General features: G+C 40.5%; 1 protein-coding gene across 1 annotated transcript; it reads left to right on the top strand.

The window, feature by feature from the left end:
* The first annotated feature begins 209 nt into the window (after nucleotides 1–209).
* On the top strand, nucleotides 210–18,851 carry LOC128453450 (rab11 family-interacting protein 2). The gene is made up of 6 exons (XM_053436356.1): nucleotides 210–367; nucleotides 1,640–2,229; nucleotides 6,192–6,589; nucleotides 8,615–8,960; nucleotides 11,035–11,110; nucleotides 13,984–18,851. Exons 2-6 carry the CDS (start codon nucleotides 1,877–1,879, stop codon nucleotides 14,206–14,208), a joined length of 1,398 nt encoding a protein of 465 aa, XP_053292331.1. The 5' UTR covers nucleotides 210–367; nucleotides 1,640–1,876; the 3' UTR covers nucleotides 14,209–18,851.
* Nucleotides 18,852–19,865: the final 1,014 nt, after the last annotated feature.

Genomic DNA, 19,865 nt, shown 5'->3' with positions numbered 1-19,865 from the left:
TTGCCTCCATTTTTCAGTTTTAACTTGCAAAGCACCATATAACTCTGTTTTGAAATATATCACATTTAATATTATGACTTTATTAATGTTGTTATATTTTTACAGACCTTTAGACCCGCGCTGTCTGTGGCGGAGGAGCTTTTGAGACCACCTTTAGATTTTTTTCGCTGACGCTTGAACTTTCACCTCCGTGCGGAGGAAGTGACGTCGCACCAGGAAGTAAAGCTCGCCGCTGGCCGACAGCAGTGACCACACAACAGAAACAGAAAGAACCTTAGCAACAGCACTGGCCGGCGTTTTGTGTGGAGGCCACCGCATGGACGTGTGAGGAGCGGGACGTCCTACAGCCGCTGAACATGACACCGAGGTGAGCAGCTGTGTGAGAGAGTGTGTGTGTTTAGCTGTTAGCTCACCAGCTAGCCGCACAGGGCTAACGTCAACCTGCTGTGTGATGTACTGTAACAACAGCAGCAGCGAAGCTAAATGTAAACCTCTCGAATATGAGTCGATTTACTGCATCAAAAAGACCGTGGCAGTCTGCTGACATGAAATAGCACGTTGGAGGATGCACAGTTAGAGAAGAACTACACATGTATATTAGTCAAGTAGCTGGATCACTTGTTAATATACAGTCTTCTGTTAAATAAGTGAAGTGAATCCAGTTATCTTCAAGGTGAAAATCAGAGATGGACTGAAAACATGGGGCATTAAGAGGTTAAACCAGGGGCAGTGAAGAGAGACACTGACAGCACTCATGATCATCTGACTGCAACACCAGAATATAATCTTAATCTCAGTCAGAAGGATCAAAGGTAAAATCAAAAAATCTGGTTTTAGTTGAATATTTAGAATCTTAAACGATCATCAAATCACACCACTGAGTCCGTCACTTCATTGGACCAGCCCCGAAACTAGATGTGTCACTGGAGGAGACCCGCCCTCTCTGACTTGACACTCCAGCTCAGAGAGACAAAGACCTTTGTTTTGAAACTGTCACCTAGCAATATCTTTGTTTGTATTTAAATTATAAAATATTTTAATTCCGAATATTTACTTACTGTTAATCCACATGTTTTTGCAGCAGTGTTTCTGCAGGGTCTTAGAAGGTCTAACATTCAATGATCGGAATTTTAGGCATTACAAAGTCTAAAATATTAATTCCTAGGTTTTAAATTAAATACTTAGGTAGATCGTAATCGTGCCAATGGTTATACGGCATTATATTACGTTTTTCTTAAATGTATTGGCAGCTTGCATCATTTGTAATGTTTCTATGTGTTGTATTTCTTTCTAGACGGCTATAAGCACATTGTAATAAAAACTACATCGGCAAACTCTGAACTGATAATACCTGACAAACACCCAGGTCAGAGTAATAGTTTGCAAGAAAACGTGGCATGTCAACTTATTAAGGGGAAGTTTGAGTAATTCTGGGACTAAAATATTCTTCTATACCTGTAATTTAAGTTTCATTCATTATCGTGTTAAATTGTCTTAAATTAAACCGGTTGAAACCTGCAGAATCCCTGTTCAAGTGACTGCCGTCTATTGTCTGATCTCATTAGCTGAGTCCATGTGTCATGTCGTGGTTCTCAGAAAGATTCTGATGCGTTTCTGTTTCTCTCTCTCTCTCTTTTAGATGACTCACCGGTGGCTTGGACATCTGTGACTCCATAAAAGATGAGGCTTGCTCAGATTGTCAGATTTGTCATCGCTTGTAATGATTGTTACTGTAGAAACAAGCCACACTGACATGGACAACAAACTATAGCGAATCATGGCTATTGCTTTTTGCATCACACTCACTAAATAACTGAACGGCATAAAATAATTTAGTTAGTTTTGAATGGCTCTCAGTTAACAACCAGTGCGGACAATGTCACTGGGTGAGCAGTCTCAGAAGTGGTTTCCAACCCATGTCCAAGCCACTGTTCTTCAAGCAAACGGTTTACAGCCTAAGGGCAAACATGGCACCAACGATGGCTACACTATCATTCAGCTGGGAAAAGAAAAGTACTCGACGTCAGTGGCAGAGAAGACACTCAGTCCAGTCTGGAAAGAAGAAGCCTCCTTTGAGTTACCTGGTCTGCTTATGGAGGGCAACCCCGAAGTGTATGAACTCTGCTTCATAGTGATGCATCGCTCCCTGGTCGGGATGGACAAGTTTCTGGGTCAGAGGTCCATCAACCTTAATGAAATCTTTGATAACAAGGAGAGGAAGAAAACTGAGTAAGTATCATATACTGTAGCAGCTGAGTCCAAGATTTCTGCTTAGCTTTCACGTATGAAGAACGCAGCAAGATATTGTTCACGTCAGACGTGTTCACAACAACAGGAAGATGTCCAGACTGAGGAGTGGCGTCTTGGTAGAGCATATATGAGGCAGGACATGATGTATAAATCACAAAATATAAGCTCTGTAAGCAGTTTTTGTTTCTACACTGACGTTTCCATTAATTATAAAAAACTCAAATTGTGTTGTCTTTCGAAGTTGATAGCTTCATCAACGTCTTTTACATGTATGGCTCCTCTTTTTCATCCTGAGATATTTGTATTCTTCCAGTTTTGCATCTGAGACGTGTTATAAACATCGCCAACAAAGCCTCTCACTCTGGGTGAATTTTCCGAATATTTTCCTGCTGTGTTCTCCGATGGGCTCAATGGGACATTCTCTGTCCATTATGCCAAGGATCTGACAGAAACCTTTCTGGAGAATATCAGAAACAACTGAACAAACGTTTTTTCGCTCTCACATACAGCTCCTCCGTATAATTTCAGGAAAAAGTTCAGTTTGTGTCAGAATGTAGCATATAAGGCACATGATTGCACAACAAACCATACATCTGAACCATAAAAACGAGAAGACAAACAAATGTATTCCCACCATAACAGTCTGTGACTAAACAAAAAGTGAATTGCCATTAATGATCTGTTATCAGTACAGTCATTGTAATGCTATTATTCTAACTATATATCCACAGCTACTGATCTGAGTAGTGGTGGTTTTTATCTCGAATTTTGATAGAGCACATATCATACTGGGCCCACAGTATTTAGTATTTTAGATATTTTCTATTTGACTTTTACAGCATAAATGTGCAGTTCCAGCTCATGCTTAAGTTTCAGTGGACTTTTGAGAGGAAGTGGAAAATATTTTCAGAACTATTCCAGTCATAAGTGGATTACAGCTTGGGATATATTAGTTGTTACACACTGTCACATTCACACATGGTGCATGTGTTATAATCTATATTAGGCGACATATGAGCTCCTAATGACAGTGTGCTGAGCTGTGCGTGTTATATTCTGTACTCTTGTTGTCAATTGGGTGGATGACCTAGCTTTTTTATTACTGTGTGGTTTAAATGCCATTGCATTGTCTTTTTATTCTCTTTTTTTTACTATGTTTTAGAAATATATTTAATTGGAAGGATCTGGAAAGCCTAGGAGGTGAACTGGTCCAACAGAAACTCCAGATTTCTTTCTTCTTTAACTGTTTGACAGAAATGTCCAACACGATGACGTACATTATTACACATTTATCAACCACACACTGGTCGAGCATTATTTTTCTTCTATAGTTGGAGGCTGTGTAATGCATTTCCCTACATTGTTGGGAAATTCTTTTCAACTTAATCACCGTCTTGGTCTGTACCAGTTGGCCTAATTGAAACTAGTGGAGCTGGCTAAACATGTCTTGTAAGTCACTCCTGTGCTGTTGACTTGAAAGGTGCAATTGGAACACAGCCTTTTCCTAAGAGCCAAACGGACCTGTGTGATTTGTTCTTGTCATGCTTTACTTTTGTCTGAATGCTCCGAGCTCCTTCCTGAGTCAATAAAGAACAAAAGTCTGATGAAGTAGAAACACTTTATGTTTCCCATTGGAGGGATTTTGGTGGCGAGTGGTTGGTGTCTTTCTAACTGAGGCTTCAGCCATACTGCTACGATTTTCTCTGAAAAGGCATCAACTCAGCTACTGATACGCGCGGCATCCACACTACTACAGAGATTTAGAGACACTTAAAAAATGCTGCTCGCGCTCCAGGACTTCATTTTAATATCTTGATGGGCAGAAACTGAGATTTTGGGACACAATGACGTAAACACTCACAACAGCTTACTGATCGCGTCTTTTCAGCTACGACGCAGCCTTCAGGGTCCTATCAAATGTCTCCTTCTGGAAGTAACTGGCATTAGCCTCGGCTACCAGTGTAGAAGGAAACATGGATAACCAGTTGTAAGCATTGCTGACCCTATTGTTTATATGTGTAGGGTTATTAATCAAGCAATCTGCCACAATTCTGCACCCAAATGCGTCCTTTCGACACATGAAAACACACATGCCTTTTCTGTTTTCATTAGACATTTTCAAATGAAGTAGAATGGATGTAGCCTGAGTCAGACTCACCCTAACCCATAAACAGGTGCCTTATCTGTGCTCTCTACTTGCCGTATGTCCAGGGTTGTTGCAATAAGGTTTGCCCACTGTGAAATTACTGTATAAAATGAATAAATGTAGAGTAAATCAATACAACACACTGTACATACCATCACATCCTGAAGAGGCAGTATTACACTTGGCCAAAGGTGAGGGTGTTGACCCTTACATGTCCAGCACACACATGTTTCTTAACCCTACATTAAGCAAACAGGAACAGAATAACCAAACTGGATCTGGTGCTAATTAGGTCCCTGCAAATTTCAACATGGAAAGACGTTACCACACTTCCTCTCTGCCCATCAGGTGGGAGAATCACAATATTTTATAATCAGTGTGGATGGGTTTTATTTGTTTTAGGTGCCTGAGCCCATGCAGCTTGAGGCCGTGCACTTTTGCAGCAGAGCTTCTGTAATGGATACGCTCACATTGCTTGTTGGCCTAATCCCACATGCAGGCATACTTGACAATGATGCCGGGACCCTCGATACTATATCCACACTCCACAGTGGGTCTGTGTTCGCCGTGGACCCGTCCGCAGTGTTTTTGAACTGACATATTGGGGAGGAAAGCCTGTCTTGATATCTGAGTAGGCAGGCCATAATTATCGCACACCTGTGTTTGTTGATTGTGAGGAGTTTCCCAGCGGTCCGGGGCCGAGTGGGAGGATTGTGGTTCCAAGCACACGGAGGTTTATCTTGGCCTTGAGACACACGTGAGGTGCAGCCCCGGCCCCACGGCAGCGGCATGCTGTGGCCGCTGATCTTACTGAGCGTGGCGCGCAGCCTGGGAATTAGAGCCAGCAAGGCCTTTCATGAGTGGCCTCCTGCGCCACGAGACAGTTTAGAATAGCCCTCAACAGCTGCGGTTTAAAAAAAAGCCAATACCAACACTTTTTTTTGGATCAGACCGATAACTGATATTTCATGGGATACTGAAAATCTGCAGAAAGTAATATTAGCAGTCGTATTAAAACAAATACAATTATAAAAATATGTTTTCAGATCAAGGGTTGTCTATTATATTGAACATTTAATTATATTAATTAAACTGTACCACAATGGAGCTCCCCCCCCCCCCCCAACACACACTTATAGATTTACTTTGACTGTTTCCTATAGGACATTGTCACGGGCCCTAGAACATAGAGGCTGCATCTCATTAGCACGTGTGGACTCCTTGGTTGCCCTGCAACATGGCTTTGCAATTTCCCAATTGCTTGTTGTTGCATTTCTGAACAAAGGCCAGATTTGTGCAAATGCCACTTCATTTTGCTCAGAGTGAAGGCATAAATCCCATTACTTCCAGTTGAAGAAGCAGAGAGGTTAAACAAATAGAAGCTTCGCAGCAGCCTGAAATGCTCTATATTATTCAGCAGCAGCCCGTCTCTTGCGTTCGGTTTGCACAGAATAATGTTTATCCTCTGAATGATAAATTGCATTCTCACTTGTGTCAGGAAAAAGTTCAAATGATTTAAGCCCCAGCATTTGTGTGTAGCCTTTGGATTAGTCTGCTCAAATTAGCCTTTTCACTGGTGTCCACAAAGAAGTAGGTAGAGCACATTAGAGAGGATGTGGCCAATTTTTTTCCATTTGTCGTATTGTTTGATAGTGTAAGGACTTTTACTGCTTCCTGACTTTGTACTCCCATCTTTCTGAATTATGTGTAATCAATTCACAATTTTTCACACTTGTTATATAAATTGTCTCGTCAAAATTGGCTCAGCCTAAGCTCTCCCCCACTCTCACTACAGCTGGTATTCCCTGCAGTCCAAGCCGGGAAAGAAGAGGAAAGAACGAGGCCGCATCCAAGTCAGCATCCAGTTCATGAGGAACAACATGACGGCCAGCATGTTTGACCTCTCCATGAAGGAAAAGCCACGCTCGCCTTTCTCTAAGCTTAAAGGCAAAATGAAAGGTCGTAAACATGACAGTGGCTTCGGTGACACGTCTTCGGCCATCCTGCCTCGCTCTGCCGCATGTGACCTGGAGCCCAGCCATCAGTCGAGTGGTCCAGACCCACAAACCAAGCCTGAAGCAAAGGTCAAGAGGCCGCTACTCGCTGGGGGCCATAAACTCTCTGCGGCCCATTCCATGTCAGATCTCATTGGGACACCATCCCGATCCAAACAGGACTCGATGGAAGAAAGTGGTGAGGACCAAAGCTTTAATATTTGTTATCTTGTTACACCAGTTTGTTTCACTATAGCCGTTTTCAGACATGACCTGCAGGTAAGATCCAAAGAATTGACTACAGAGTTTACCCAGAGTTTGCCTTTCACACATGCACAACACAGCGGGAGATTTTCTGCACAGACACATTCACAACAGCAACAAATCCTCCACTTTATTCAGGAGAGAAGTGGAGCAGCCAGGTGCAGCAGGCAGAGGCAGGAAGTGACCTATTAACTCTGCTATGACTTTCACACAGACACCGTTGTTCAGGTCTTATCACCTAAAACTCAACTGACATGTTCATCGGTGTCTTCTACATGTTTGTCACCGCAAGATCATTTTTTTTTTGCATCCGTCCCGTGTTAAAAGCGTCATCAACCCCCCTACTCGCTAGCGGTAAATCCAGTGGGGATCCCCTGCTGTGTTGACACATCCACTTCTCCTGGATTTCTACGGACAATATACCAGGACGCAAGGCGTATAAATTTGCGGAACGTCTCACTCAGACATTTGCATTCACACATGCTCCTCCCCCGGAGAAGAATACAGAGTAACCGCAGATTTCAGTGCATGTCTGAAAGCAGATAATACGTTATGTTTTCCACACATACCTAATGGGTAGAATTTCATCAATGTTTTTTAAATAAAACGTGATTAGTGATACGAGCAAATAAATTGTGTCTAAACATTTGTAGATATAAAAGTCCTAATTCTCCTAAAACGAAACAACGTTGTTATATTGGTAGTAGTTTTTTTTTGTAATATACCTTCTCTAAATGAATTATCTTCAGTCTTCTTAACTTGTGAGTGCATCCACTTAACGTAAGATACCGTGCAGTTTTTATTGGCCATCAGTAGGGGCCGTGGAGCTAAAGATACGTTGATTAACAGAAAGGGATATAAACATATTTATAAATATGTAGTAGTGTGTGTCTTGAAAAAGATACCTCTGCCAAGGAGTTCATGTTTTCACCCCTGTCCATTTGTCTGTTGGTTTGTATATATGCTTGTAAGCAAGATTACGCACAACCTGGAAGGATGCCATATGGGTTAGGGGAAATGATGTAGGGTTCAAGCTCGGCACTGATCTGTAACAAGAGGTGGATCCACGTTTTATCACTTTCTTTAACATTGTGAGAATAGGGTTGGTTGTTTTTACATTTTCACTGATTTCCCAGGGAATCATTTGTTGACCGTGATGACAAAAATGTTTAGGGGAGTGATATCTACGAGTGTGTGAAATTTGGTGCAGCTTAATTGAATTCAAGAGAACTGTTTGGCCTCGGCAAATGTATGCACTCTACTGATCTTTGTTGCTAAACATTAGAAAACTGAACTTTCAAACTCCACCAGCTCCCATGTGCAACCTCTGTCTCTGTGTCAGTGTCCCTGACACTAATGTGAACAATCAAGAGTTTCACAATTACAACACGATAGAGATCCAGTAAATTTGGCCAGTTAAAAAATAACACATCATGCAAATCACAATGACAATAATACAAAATGCTATTCTGCTCTAATATAGAAGCTTAATCTGTTTTGCTACCGTCCTGCATTGAAATCAAATTAAAAATCCAAAAGAAATCTTTATCTGGTGATATCCGGTGGTTTGTGTTGTTGTCAAGCGTTTTTTTGCATCCTGCCAGACCCTACAGGTACATTGTGCTCATTTTAAAGTATTACAAATTCAATTTATAGTTTCACCAATAAATTTCATAAGAAATCAGGCAACAATTAGAATTGTCTGATATTCATTGCCATCAACATAATTTTTGCTGACTAAATGTGCACATAATCACAAAGGCAAAAGGATAAGCATGACTCCACTCACTGTTTTTGCCTTAAACGAGCACGATCAGACCTTCAGGCTCTGTCACAAAGATCCCATGAATTAGACACAATAGTAGAATTTGTTAAGCATTTTAAGAGTGTGATTAGTTTTTTTATCGCAACTTCCTCCTAAGTTGATGTCATGCTTTTGATTTCTAATCACGGAGTACAGGTGGACCTCACAGGCGTTCCCAGAGCGAGGTGCCAGGCTATCAGGACGGTGAGGCACACAGTGACCCTTTTACTGATATCAGTGACACCCTGCCACAGAAGTATGCCACGCTCCCACGCAACCGCAACCCATTTGAGGGGGAGCAAGGGCAGCTGTGGGACCGTGCAGAGCGGAAGGAGAAAAAAGAGAAGGTCAGCTTACTGGAACGCGTGACGGGAAAGAAGGAAGGCCGCAAGACCAACAACGATGGCCGATCAGGCAGCTCTGGAGACCTGCGTTCCCCCAACCCCTTTAGCGGTGAACCACAAGCAGAAATGAACCCCTTCACCTCCAACTACAAAGCTCGGTAGTTACCTTCTTTTTGTCAACTCTGTTCCAATACTGATACCAAGAAATGACTCCGATATTAATGAAACTTCTAGGTCGGGTATAGACGGGTATGTATATCAATGTACCGATCTGGTACTACAAAAATGTATATTAGTTTCACCCAGATAATACTGCAATTTTCCTTCCCCATCAGTTGCGTTGTACTTCTATAGACACATACTTTTTTTAGAAGAAGGGATTTCCAGTAGTGTATCGTTAGCACAAGGTAGTACAAATGTCAGCAGTTTGTTGATATTTCACACTGGATAGTCCCACAAATATAACTAGAACTTGCAAGACCTACATTTCAGGTTTCCCTTCAACAGGGTTAGTATCAAACAGCTATTGAAATAAATTAAATAAGTTGTTATTTAAAAAATATGCATTGTTATCGGAGCTGTATGGGGAAGGGAAAATTGATTTGTGGCATCTTTAATAGATGCTCCTACAAAACAACTGATATTAAAGCAACCTTTTATGAATACACTATCATTTCTAACAATACAACTTTAACCCATCAATGTGTTGAATATCTGTTTGTCAACACAAGTTGTGCTCTTTCTGATTTAATTTTCAAATCACAGCATATCCAAATCTCTTAATTTTCAATTATCAAATATGTCTGCTCAATGAGAAAAAATATTACCCAGAGACACAAAAAATGGATTCAAGTCCAGTTCGTCATATGAAGCAAACTTCCCCTTGAAGGAGTGACTGAAGTGTTCCTCCGTCTGGTTAAAAATAATGAGGCTCATATAATAATGAGGCTAAAAAGGCTCATGTGTATTTAAAGTTTCCTTTTTCTACATCTCCCGTTCATTAACATTTACAAACCCTTGAAACTGGTTCATAGTAGCTTTAACATGAAGATGACTAAGAAACTAACTTCCTCATATGTTCCACTAAAATATCCTATTTTTCCATGTCTTCATTCTTTGCCTCTATCTGCATGGTTAACATCTGTACTGCGGTGGATCTTAAACATCTGCAGCCTCTCACTACTGTTTGTTCTTTATCCTTTTTCCATATACATGTCAAACTCCAAAAAAGGGATCCTGCTGCCACATGATCCAACCACTGCACTGCAGGATATTGATTACTGCATTCTCGTAAAGTTTGAAATACCTTGTTGATTGAAATCTATCTGGTACCCCCCCAAGTATATAAATAACAAGTATTGTTAAACATCTCCACAGAGCCGGCTCCATCGATTTCCTACGTTACATAAAGAGTTGGCGAGCGCTGTGGCTAAGTTCTGGTTTATCAGAGTGGAAGGTGTCATTAGTGGCTCTTTAGAGAGCCTGGGCTTGATAACAGAGCCCTCTGAGCTATAGTAATGAGATCCTCTGCAGAGATAGACCACCCAATTAACCACTTATCTCTAGAGGCTCTAGTCCATCATCTTTACTGCTGCCTTTGTCATGCAGTAGCTCAGTGGTCATTTATGATGTGGTGCCGGGACATAAAAAGGTGGTTCAAAGCACAGTTTGTATTGATGAGCTTATTTACAGCTGCTGCAGTGAAAATAAACCATAATACAGATTAGGGCTGACAATGATTGTGCTATACCTTCATCACTGTAATTAATCAATAGCCTAATTATATTAAAAAGTTAAACATAATTACGATATCAACCAATCCCGACCTAAATATTAGGCTTTTCCACTTTTTTCCGAACCTGACTCGAGGCCAGTGCAGTTAATATAGAGAGGTTGTGTTTCTCTGTCCCTGACACGCGTGGCTATTGCTTGTTTTCACTGATTAAAGATATGTGCAGTATAAAAGTAGATAGCACAATGTGACAGAACCTGATGGGAATATGAAGGGGCAATCCACACCCAATACCAGTGTGCAACAACCAGCACCAGTGGGGCACATTCCAAAACCAAACGGGTTGTCACTCCAAGCATTGTTTACTGCTTCATCGTGTTCTCTTAAATATCCTTATTTCCCTCAGAGCTGCTGTATTTGAATAGTATTTATCAATCCCCCCCAAATATAAACTGTATGTCTTCATTTGAAAACTGACTTTCTGTTTGATTGCTTTGCAGCTATGGAAAGTCCCCAGGAAAGGAAGACTTCACATTTGGCCAGAAGAAGAAGAAGGACATGCACGGCAAGAAAAAAGTAAGTTAGGCATCACAACCTTGTCTGCGTTTGTCAGGTGATGTTGTCACACGTTGTCAGTGACAGCGACTGAGATGATGGAAAAAACAACCGGATGAATGACCTCGACAGTTGCAACTCTGTCATTACTCCTCGTGCGGTGTCGAGCATATTTTTAGTTTGAGAACACAAAGTTTTATTTGTCAAAGCAGCTGGTGACACTGACCTCTGCGACCTCTGAAAATTCAGATGTGCCACTCAACTAATTAGCAGCTGCACACATCGGTCATCATGTCTGATCCGATCATAATTTGAAGTGGTGTGAAATTTCAGTCTGTAAGGTCAGGCACAGTGGTGTGTTGCACCGGTTCTGTAATTGGAGCATTTTTTGTTGTTGTTGAGAAGAGGTAAAAAAGTGTAGTTAGTTTTTAATGAGTATTACATCATTTGTTCATGACATTTTACCACTAGCTGTATTTTCTTTAAATTCTTTTTGCATTTCCAATTTACAAAGAACTAAAAAACTTTGCAGGCTATTACGCGGCACAATTGGTATATTACGAGGGAGCGGCGGGAGCAGTAGCCTAAGTGACGCCTAAATGAGAAGGAGAATGCTGATAATGGCTTTCCTCACCTTTCACTGTGGGTGTTGAGGGCTGTCGGTACCACACGTGCCCCTGTGCATGCCGCGGTGCCTCGCCGAAATGGCAGCTCCCGTTTCCTCCGCTTCAAGGCCCTAATTAACCACATGCAGCGGAGGGGGAGGGAGGGCAGTGAGAGATTTCAAAGCACCGAGCATTTAGATTCTCAAAGCTGAGCTCATTAGAAACTGTAATGACACAACTGGAGAATGCCAAGTGGGCGCCTTATCTTCTCCTCAGTACTGATGCTGGAAAAATGGTCATCATTACTTTGCCAGTTCATGGTCATTTCCAGGCCTTTGTCACCAGCCACTAAAGCTCCTGATTTATTATGCTGTATGTGTGTATGTGAGAGAGGGAGAAAGGGAGCGAGCGTGTGGCCGTACACATGCTTGTACGTGAGACCAACATTCACTTCCATGTGGCCGTCAGCTCTCTTACTGCCGCTATGATTTAAGTGCAGTATCTTTGAGGGCGATGCCTTATTGTGTGTGTGAGGAATAGTTTACCAAGCCCTGGTCTTGAAACCCTCCTAACATCGGACATTTAATCTCTATAGCAAATATTCCATTTGGGTTTGTGTCGCCCCACAGTAGCCTCTGTGCTGTTAGGAGCGATAAGACTCCTGGTAAGCAGTCCCACTCCAGGTCTCTCCCTGCATTGTCTTTAGCCAGCAGTAGAAGCTTGAATGGCGCATGGGAGTGGAGCCTGATAAGTGTGGTATTTTAAACAGGGTGAAGGCTTTGCTGCTCTAGCCGTTCGGGGGAGGATGACCAGCACTGAAGCGATAAAGTGGTCCCTCATTAAAAACGATTACAGCTCCACTCGTACCCGCCGCAATGTGATCTGCACATACTGTACCATGCTGCTCCGTCCAAATAGATTGTCCTCAAAGAGCGAAGCTGGGCTTGGGTTGCATCCTTGTTTTGGTATTTATTAGACTGACCTTTAATTTGCAGAAATATGCCGTCTGGTATTTCCCCCACCTCAAAACAAAGATTACCTTTTTTTAGGGACACCTTTTATAATAACTACCACAAGGGTTGTAGTAGTTTTTTCCTGAACACTCTCGGCTTGGAAAGGTCATGGTTTGGGATACATAAAACTAAAGCTGAGTTCACACTTCAGCTGATCCCTTCGCAGTTCACAACTACACAGCTTCCTGACGTGTGATCTTGCAGTCATTGAGAGTTCATACTACATGACTGACTGGTGACGGAGGGTCGCACGCAACATGATCTTTCACCAGTGGAAACACCCAACCGGCCTTCAAACTACGTTAAATCCCCAAAACAAAAGAACAGACAGTGAATCAGGTGATCTTCTGGCTGGTCAGTGACATCCTGCTCAGAATGACACATCAACCTGAAGCAGTTGAAACACTTCAGTGGGCATCACAGTTGTAGAGAATAGCGAGGTGCTCGGGACAGAATTTGTGTCCAAACCGAGCCCGACCCAAACCCAACAAGCATTCTGTTTTTATACTGTCCCAACCGACACGTGTACACTGCAGTTAATATAAGCCACAATGAGTTTGTGCTCCGGTCCCTGACACAACTATTTCTTGATTTCTTGATTTACAGACATGTAGAAAATCAGGGGGCACATTGCTACATGTACATTCACCTCCATCAACCCGTCCTGCGCTCTGTCGCTGACAACATTTCCAGCAGGTTGGAAATCAGATGGTCGTCTGCGACATGCCGGCAAGCCTCTCTGATCGCTTCTTTGAAGAGTTCTCACATAAATATAGGTGCAGCCGTGTGAACTAGGCCCTAAGAAACAACCTTCTCAAGATGTTAGCTGCGCGCTGCAGAGTCAGAGTCAAGTCCCATTAGAGAAACTAAAGTGCTGATTTGTTACAAACACTGTTCGACAGTTTTAGATCATAACATCTGCCACATAAATCAGTGAGATGACAGTGTGATGTCCCTGGAGAACAGTCTCATCATAACGACTCTCATTTAGCCTTTATTAGCAACAGAGAACAAGAGATAAACACATGACAGTTTGTCACATTAGGTTTTTCACGGCTAATTTGTTTATTTTCTCCGTCGTATTGTGAGTGCACTCAAACTGTAGCTTTACTTCTGCCTCTGTTATCAGATGCTGACATTTCAGAGAAGATCCTATAACTATTTTGGTCTACTTTTACAAAACATTTTACACATAATATGGTGATTATGGAGTTTGTAACCTCAAAATCTTGGGGGTTAAACTGAGCCTTTACTTTTTTCATTATTCTTTTTTCAGGAGGTGACAAAGGAAAGCGTGGCGGCCTATAGCAACTTGTCTTTTGAGGAAGTTGTGCAGGAGCTAATCAAGCAGAAAGAAGTGGTGAAAAAGAAAGACGCCCACATCAGAGAGCTGGAAGACTACATCGACAACCTCCTAGTACGCGTCATGGAAGAGACGCCAATGATACTGCGGACACCCTATGAGCCAAACAAGAAGGCGGGTAAACTTAATAAAAAGTAGTAAGAAGCAAAGGAACATGAGGATAAAAAGCTACAAATGAAGTTGAGGTGGTAGCTCATGTATCAGAATCATATGTTAAAATAAGTGGGAATTAATAGTATTGATCAAGGCCAACATTTATGATTGAGCCATGTTGTAACATGTTTACTGGATGGAGGTGGTTCTTAGAGACTTTTTCAAGGTTCTGGTTATTTTAGTTCTTTTGCTCCCTCCCCTCCCTCTTTTTTGTACATTCCTATACATCAATGTTTAAAATAACTGGATCCTTGCAGTTTATTTTTAGGTACTTAAACAGGATATCTGGTATTCATCATCTAATTCAAATCAACTCAAACCCATATTTTGTGACAAAGATGAAGTTCAGCTGTATTGAATGCACTTGTGAACCTACAGAGGTCTGTTGAGCACACAGCTGCCGTCATCTGTCCAGAGGCTCTTAAGGTGCAGCCAAATTCATGTTTACCAGATGTAGTTGTGTGCTGTTTGCTGACAGACGGTGGAGTGGTTAAGATGAAGCTCGGGGTGCTGTGTTTACACCCGAGCACAAGTCCTAAACACGAAGCCTAAATTGCTACGCACATTTAGCAGAGGCAGCATTGATTGTGTTGCGAGTCTCTTATTCTGAGGCCGTTCGCTGCAGATGTGCATGAACTCTGCTCTCCTGAGTGATTTATAGGGATTCTTAGAGAGTGAGTTATGATAAGAAGTTGCTGGACAGTATCTGGTTTCTCTCTAGCTTTCTGACGCATGTATCTTTTTATCTAATGAACAAATGTACATCCCTTTTATTGTTTTCTGACTTTACATTCTTTATTTTATCTGTGACGACTATCAAATTACTTTCTTGGACAGACGATCTCGTATTCACTCGTTGAGCGTAATCGTTTTACTTAAGCTTTAAGTGCAATAATCCTGACCTAAGCATTTTGTGTTATATATGTGTTTATTCTGTTGGTAATGCTCTTGTTTACATTTTAATCACATCTCTTAATATTGATTTGATTCTTTAGAAATGCTTGGGAGTTCTTTGTTACAGCCTACATTGATTTACATGCCTTGATTTCTTCCAAATACAGTTTTAGCTGAAAATTGTACTTAAGTTACTGAGCTGCACATGTGCATATTTTCTGAACAAGCTTTATTTATTTAAGTAGCTCATAGCACATTTACATATGAATCTTTTTTTTATGTATTTGTAATGTACGCTACAGTATCCCAATCCCACCTCTCTCACGACCTGTTCTACTGTAACAACACTTTATAGTTAGTATAAATCTAAAAAGAAACACTTTCATATGTTATGGACTTACAGATACACTTTTTGATATGTAATTCACATTAGCATTAATATGTTTAGGGTTAATGAAAATCGTATAACCGCTTCATAGTGTTCACCTATTTGTTTTTCCATTACCAAAACAGTCCAAATTCATATACAATACAACGGTCTTTAAGTTTACAGAGTAATTCATTTAGAATCGTTTTTTAAGGTAAACTGCCAATAGACATCACCCATGGCACCGGCACTGACAGTCTATATAATGTTGTCCTCATTTCACACATTGGTGTCATCTCATACATCGCCTCAGTCTATGATGCTAATGCCATAACAACACATGTTGTTGCCATGTTCAACAGCGCTCTGTATGTTTGTTAATTTTTTCTCAGTTCCTACTGAACTAATGTTATGTTGACTATGGAGCAGCTTTGGAATCACACTACTGGTACTAAAATGAACTACATGACTACCTTTTTAGGTTTCAGTCTCACAAAGAGACCGTTTCCTTGTCGATGTTCAACAATAGAATAGTCATTTAATGATGTTTTGGGTTTACATTTTTAATTTGTTTATTTTTCCTTCCTGGAAAGCAGCTTCATGAACAGTGTTAAATTTGCTTTGTATTATTGCAGTTACTGGACTTTACTGAAAGTTGCACACCATTTGTAATGATTTATTTACAATCTCTATTAGATGATGGTCTTCCTTGTCCTGTTGCTGGTGTTAATTCTGCTTTTTATATCTGTTTGGTAATTACTTTCCAATCTAAAGTCTTCTGACCTTTACACTGTACGATACCAAATCACAGGTGAGATGAAGTGTTACACTTTCTCTACGAAATGTCAGAAACAACTTGATTTTTAATTTTTTATGAATGTTGCACCAATGAGAAACACATATTGTCTTGTGCTGATTATTATAATTTCCTGCTGCTTTGATAGAAGTTATTTCCTCTGAAGGTACGTCATCTCTTTTCTGGACTTGAAGCCTAAATCTCGTCACTGAATGTATTCTGGTAGGGTTTGAAACGCATCATCCTGAAATGTGTAATGTACAGTACAATAATCAGGCCACTTGAACCTTGCTTGCCTTTGAAGTATTTGGTGTATCCAAAGAGATCATTTCATGGGTGATTTTCTTTTTCTTTCTTAGTTCTTCACAAAACTTTATTCTGGACATGAAGTTACTGTACATACATTTTGTGTGATGATGTGACATAAATGTTGGGGAAATTCCTTTGTACTGGAAAAAGATAATTAGATCTACACTCATTTTTTGTAAAGCCTTAAAAAGTTTGAATCAATTTGTAAAACCCTGAGTATTATGATACTAATTAAGAAGATATGTGGACAAGAATCTGTTTTCCATCTTGGAAAGACTTCTCACTGAATGCCTTCCTCCATGTGTTGAAGTGTAAAGTGTCTACTCATGTTACAGGCTTTAACAACTGCTTTAACTAGTCTGTTTTTTTATTGTTCATGGACCTTGCTGAGCTCTTCATACTTTTGAGCGTAGTTACCTCACCCACCTTGACTTCTTGCACATTGTTAAATGTTTGAAAATGTGCTTCCTGAAAATATTCTGATTATTCAAACATCATTTAAGTGAAATCTTAAAAGTTATAATTAAAGTATTTGCTTAGTTAAATTGGTATTTACAAACTTTGATTTAATTGCCGTACTCAGGCCTTTGTAGAAGATTTTATTTCTCTTGTCACTATGGGTAATTTCACTTGCTAAAAGAACATTTAGTTGTGGTGATATTGTGCATCATAAGAGAAAATGGAACAGGTGATTTACACCCATGTCTACAATGTTCTCGCTTTGCTTGAATGAAGAAATTACAAAAGATAAGGCTTGAGAATATTTGACGTTGAACACATTTGGACCCTGAGGTTATTCAGTTCAAATGAAAAATGAGGGGTGAGTACTTCGAATTAATTAATTTTCCCTGCCATTTTTATTCTGTTAGCTTGATTGCTACATTTGCTTTATGCTTCAATATAATTTGGTTCTTTAGTAGATGTCAGTCTGACACACAAATCTAAATGAAAAGCATTTTCAAATCATTTTGAGCACAACAGTGCAATGTAAAGCGGTACACAAAAAGCCTGCATCATTATTATACTTCTTCCTTGCCTCTTTGCATAACATTTGTCATACAATTAATGGCAGTGTCTAAATATGCAAAGCACTGAACATGCTTGGAGGCAAATTTCCGAAAAAGATTGGGGTCATATAATAATTTAAGTTATAGGCACTGTATTGCACACGCATTAAGTAAGTGTTGTAGGTGAGTGTCCGAAACAAAAACAAAAAAACGGTACATACCTATGGTGAAATGTATTTTCCCCCCTTGTTGACGAAGCATGCATTGAACCTTTTGATGAAGACGACATAAAGCTGAAGTCGGATCTCACATCCTCCTCTGGCAGTCTTTTTAAGTCCTCTGCTGATAATATGATGCTTCTTGCCATAGGCCACATACAGCTGCCAGACACTAAGACTTAAGTCCCAGCTAAATCCCCTGACGGTGCTTGTAATGTGGCACACAGTTTTGAAGGAAATGATGACTGTGTTTATAAAAGATCTTGCCAGTTAGCAAAGCTTCATTGAGTTTACAGAATTGTATGGAGGCTGGCGCTCGGAGGCCAACACAATTGAACATGTGTGCTGAGTTTAGTGCCGCAACATGGCGAAGACCTAAAATTAAACATGTTGGTCTACTCGTGAAGGCAGTGGAGTCGCAGTGGAGTCGCAGTGGTAACGATTCCTGCAGCTCATTCAGGTTCATGCCTTTTAATGTGACAACTTAAAGTGAATCTGTGTATTTGGAATGTTCATATCTCTGCATGTCGATCAATGGTTTTTATTATGCAACACTTTGTATAATTGCAAAATGATATGACATTCTCCCGATCTAGAAAACATCAATTCCACTAAATTTGGTTTGTTTTAAACCAGCCCCCATCACGCAACCTTCTATGTATTTAACTCTGAACTGTTCTTTGTGTACAGATGTAACTTTTTCAATTAAGGAATTAATGAAGAGTTTATTTTAATTTGATGTTTTTCATATTTTCCCATGATAGCGAATATGCAAGCCTTTCATACCTGGATGTTTGGGGACAAGAATGTATGGCTTTTATATGATGTAGTTCTGGAAACACAATGGGGTCTAAATGCTGTATTATGACAACAGTGTAATGCTGTTAATGGCGATTGTATGTAAAGTGCCAACAAACGCACTAATTCATAAGAAATTGGAGATTCATTCACTCTCAATGTGCAAAATTTTGAAACATTTACTTTTACATAATGTCATCACTACGATTATTATTATTAAATTCCAATGTTTCACTGAATGTAGTCTGAATGGTGTGTATTGTCCTTTTCCACACACTTCACTTGTTTGTTTATTTACAGGATTACGCAAAAACTACTCAACTGAATTCCACGAAATTGTGTGGAGGGGCCCGGCATGACCCACATAGGAACCCACTAAATTATAGGGAAGATACAGGAATGTTTTTACACTTTCTTTCATATAGATATAGCATTTTTCCACATTGTCAGACAATAATTCATGGATCTTGATGGAAAAATCTGGCATGTGTAGGGGACTGATATTTATGAGTATGTGCAGATCCAAATAAAAATCTGGACCTAGTGAATTCAAATGCGGTCTCACAAAGTGGCTGTCGGGCCTTGGCAGAAGTTTGCAAATACTGAGAGCCCTTCTGTTAGCTATTCCTATCTTTTTCTTTTAAAGCAGAACGATAAATACAATTTTAAAACAAACATGGAATGAACGCATTTTATAACAGGTCCTTACTTTTTGAAGCAGATCTGGTTGATCAAAAACTTTGTGAAAATATTATGCAAAGTAGATTTTAAGGATAAATTACAAGCCAATGAGATCATTACCTATGATCTCATTTATAGAATGATGAGTGTATTTTTTCATCGTGCTGATTCATGTCCCGCTTTTGTTTCCCTCCTGCTCCGAGCAGCTCCTCCTTTTGTCCCGAAGAAATTCCCATGCCTTGCTGGCAAAAGGGAGAAGTGTCATCGTTTGACAACTGAGTAGCAAGATTGCTTGTTAAAACTCCACTCTAATTTCCCTTTGTGTGCCACAAGACTGTGTGAAATCTGTTGGGACGATAAACACTTGTCTTGTTTACCAGCTGATGCTTTTGTGGCTTGGTTTTGCCTCTCTGTCACGCTGCCACACGGCAGGTTAAAACATGACCTCTCTCCTGTCACCTCGAATGAGTAGTCCCTGAAGACGTGCGCCTCCGCGGCGCAGCAGCTGCCACCGCTCGCCACGTCAGATCTCCTGATAGAAGAAGCATAGCTGTGGTTACCGTGGTTACTGG

Source organism: Pleuronectes platessa, chromosome 12 (genome assembly GCF_947347685.1).
Source record: "Pleuronectes platessa chromosome 12, fPlePla1.1, whole genome shotgun sequence".
Taxonomy (NCBI): domain Eukaryota; kingdom Metazoa; phylum Chordata; class Actinopteri; order Pleuronectiformes; family Pleuronectidae; genus Pleuronectes; species Pleuronectes platessa.
The sequence above is the reverse complement of the archived record's forward strand: the minus strand, read 5'-3'. Positions and strand labels throughout refer to the sequence as shown.

Excerpts from the sequence above, each read along its gene's own strand:
- LOC128453450 (XM_053436356.1), top strand. The coding sequence starts at position 1,877 with ATGTCACTGGGTGAGCAGTCTCAGAAGTGGTTTCCAACCCATGTCCAA. Across the intron at positions 2,230-6,191 it reads AAGGAGAGGAAGAAAACTGA|CTGGTATTCCCTGCAGTCCA; the intron begins GTAAGTATCATA and ends CTCTCACTACAG. Across the intron at positions 6,590-8,614 it reads GGACTCGATGGAAGAAAGTG|GTGGACCTCACAGGCGTTCC; the intron begins GTGAGGACCAAA and ends CACGGAGTACAG.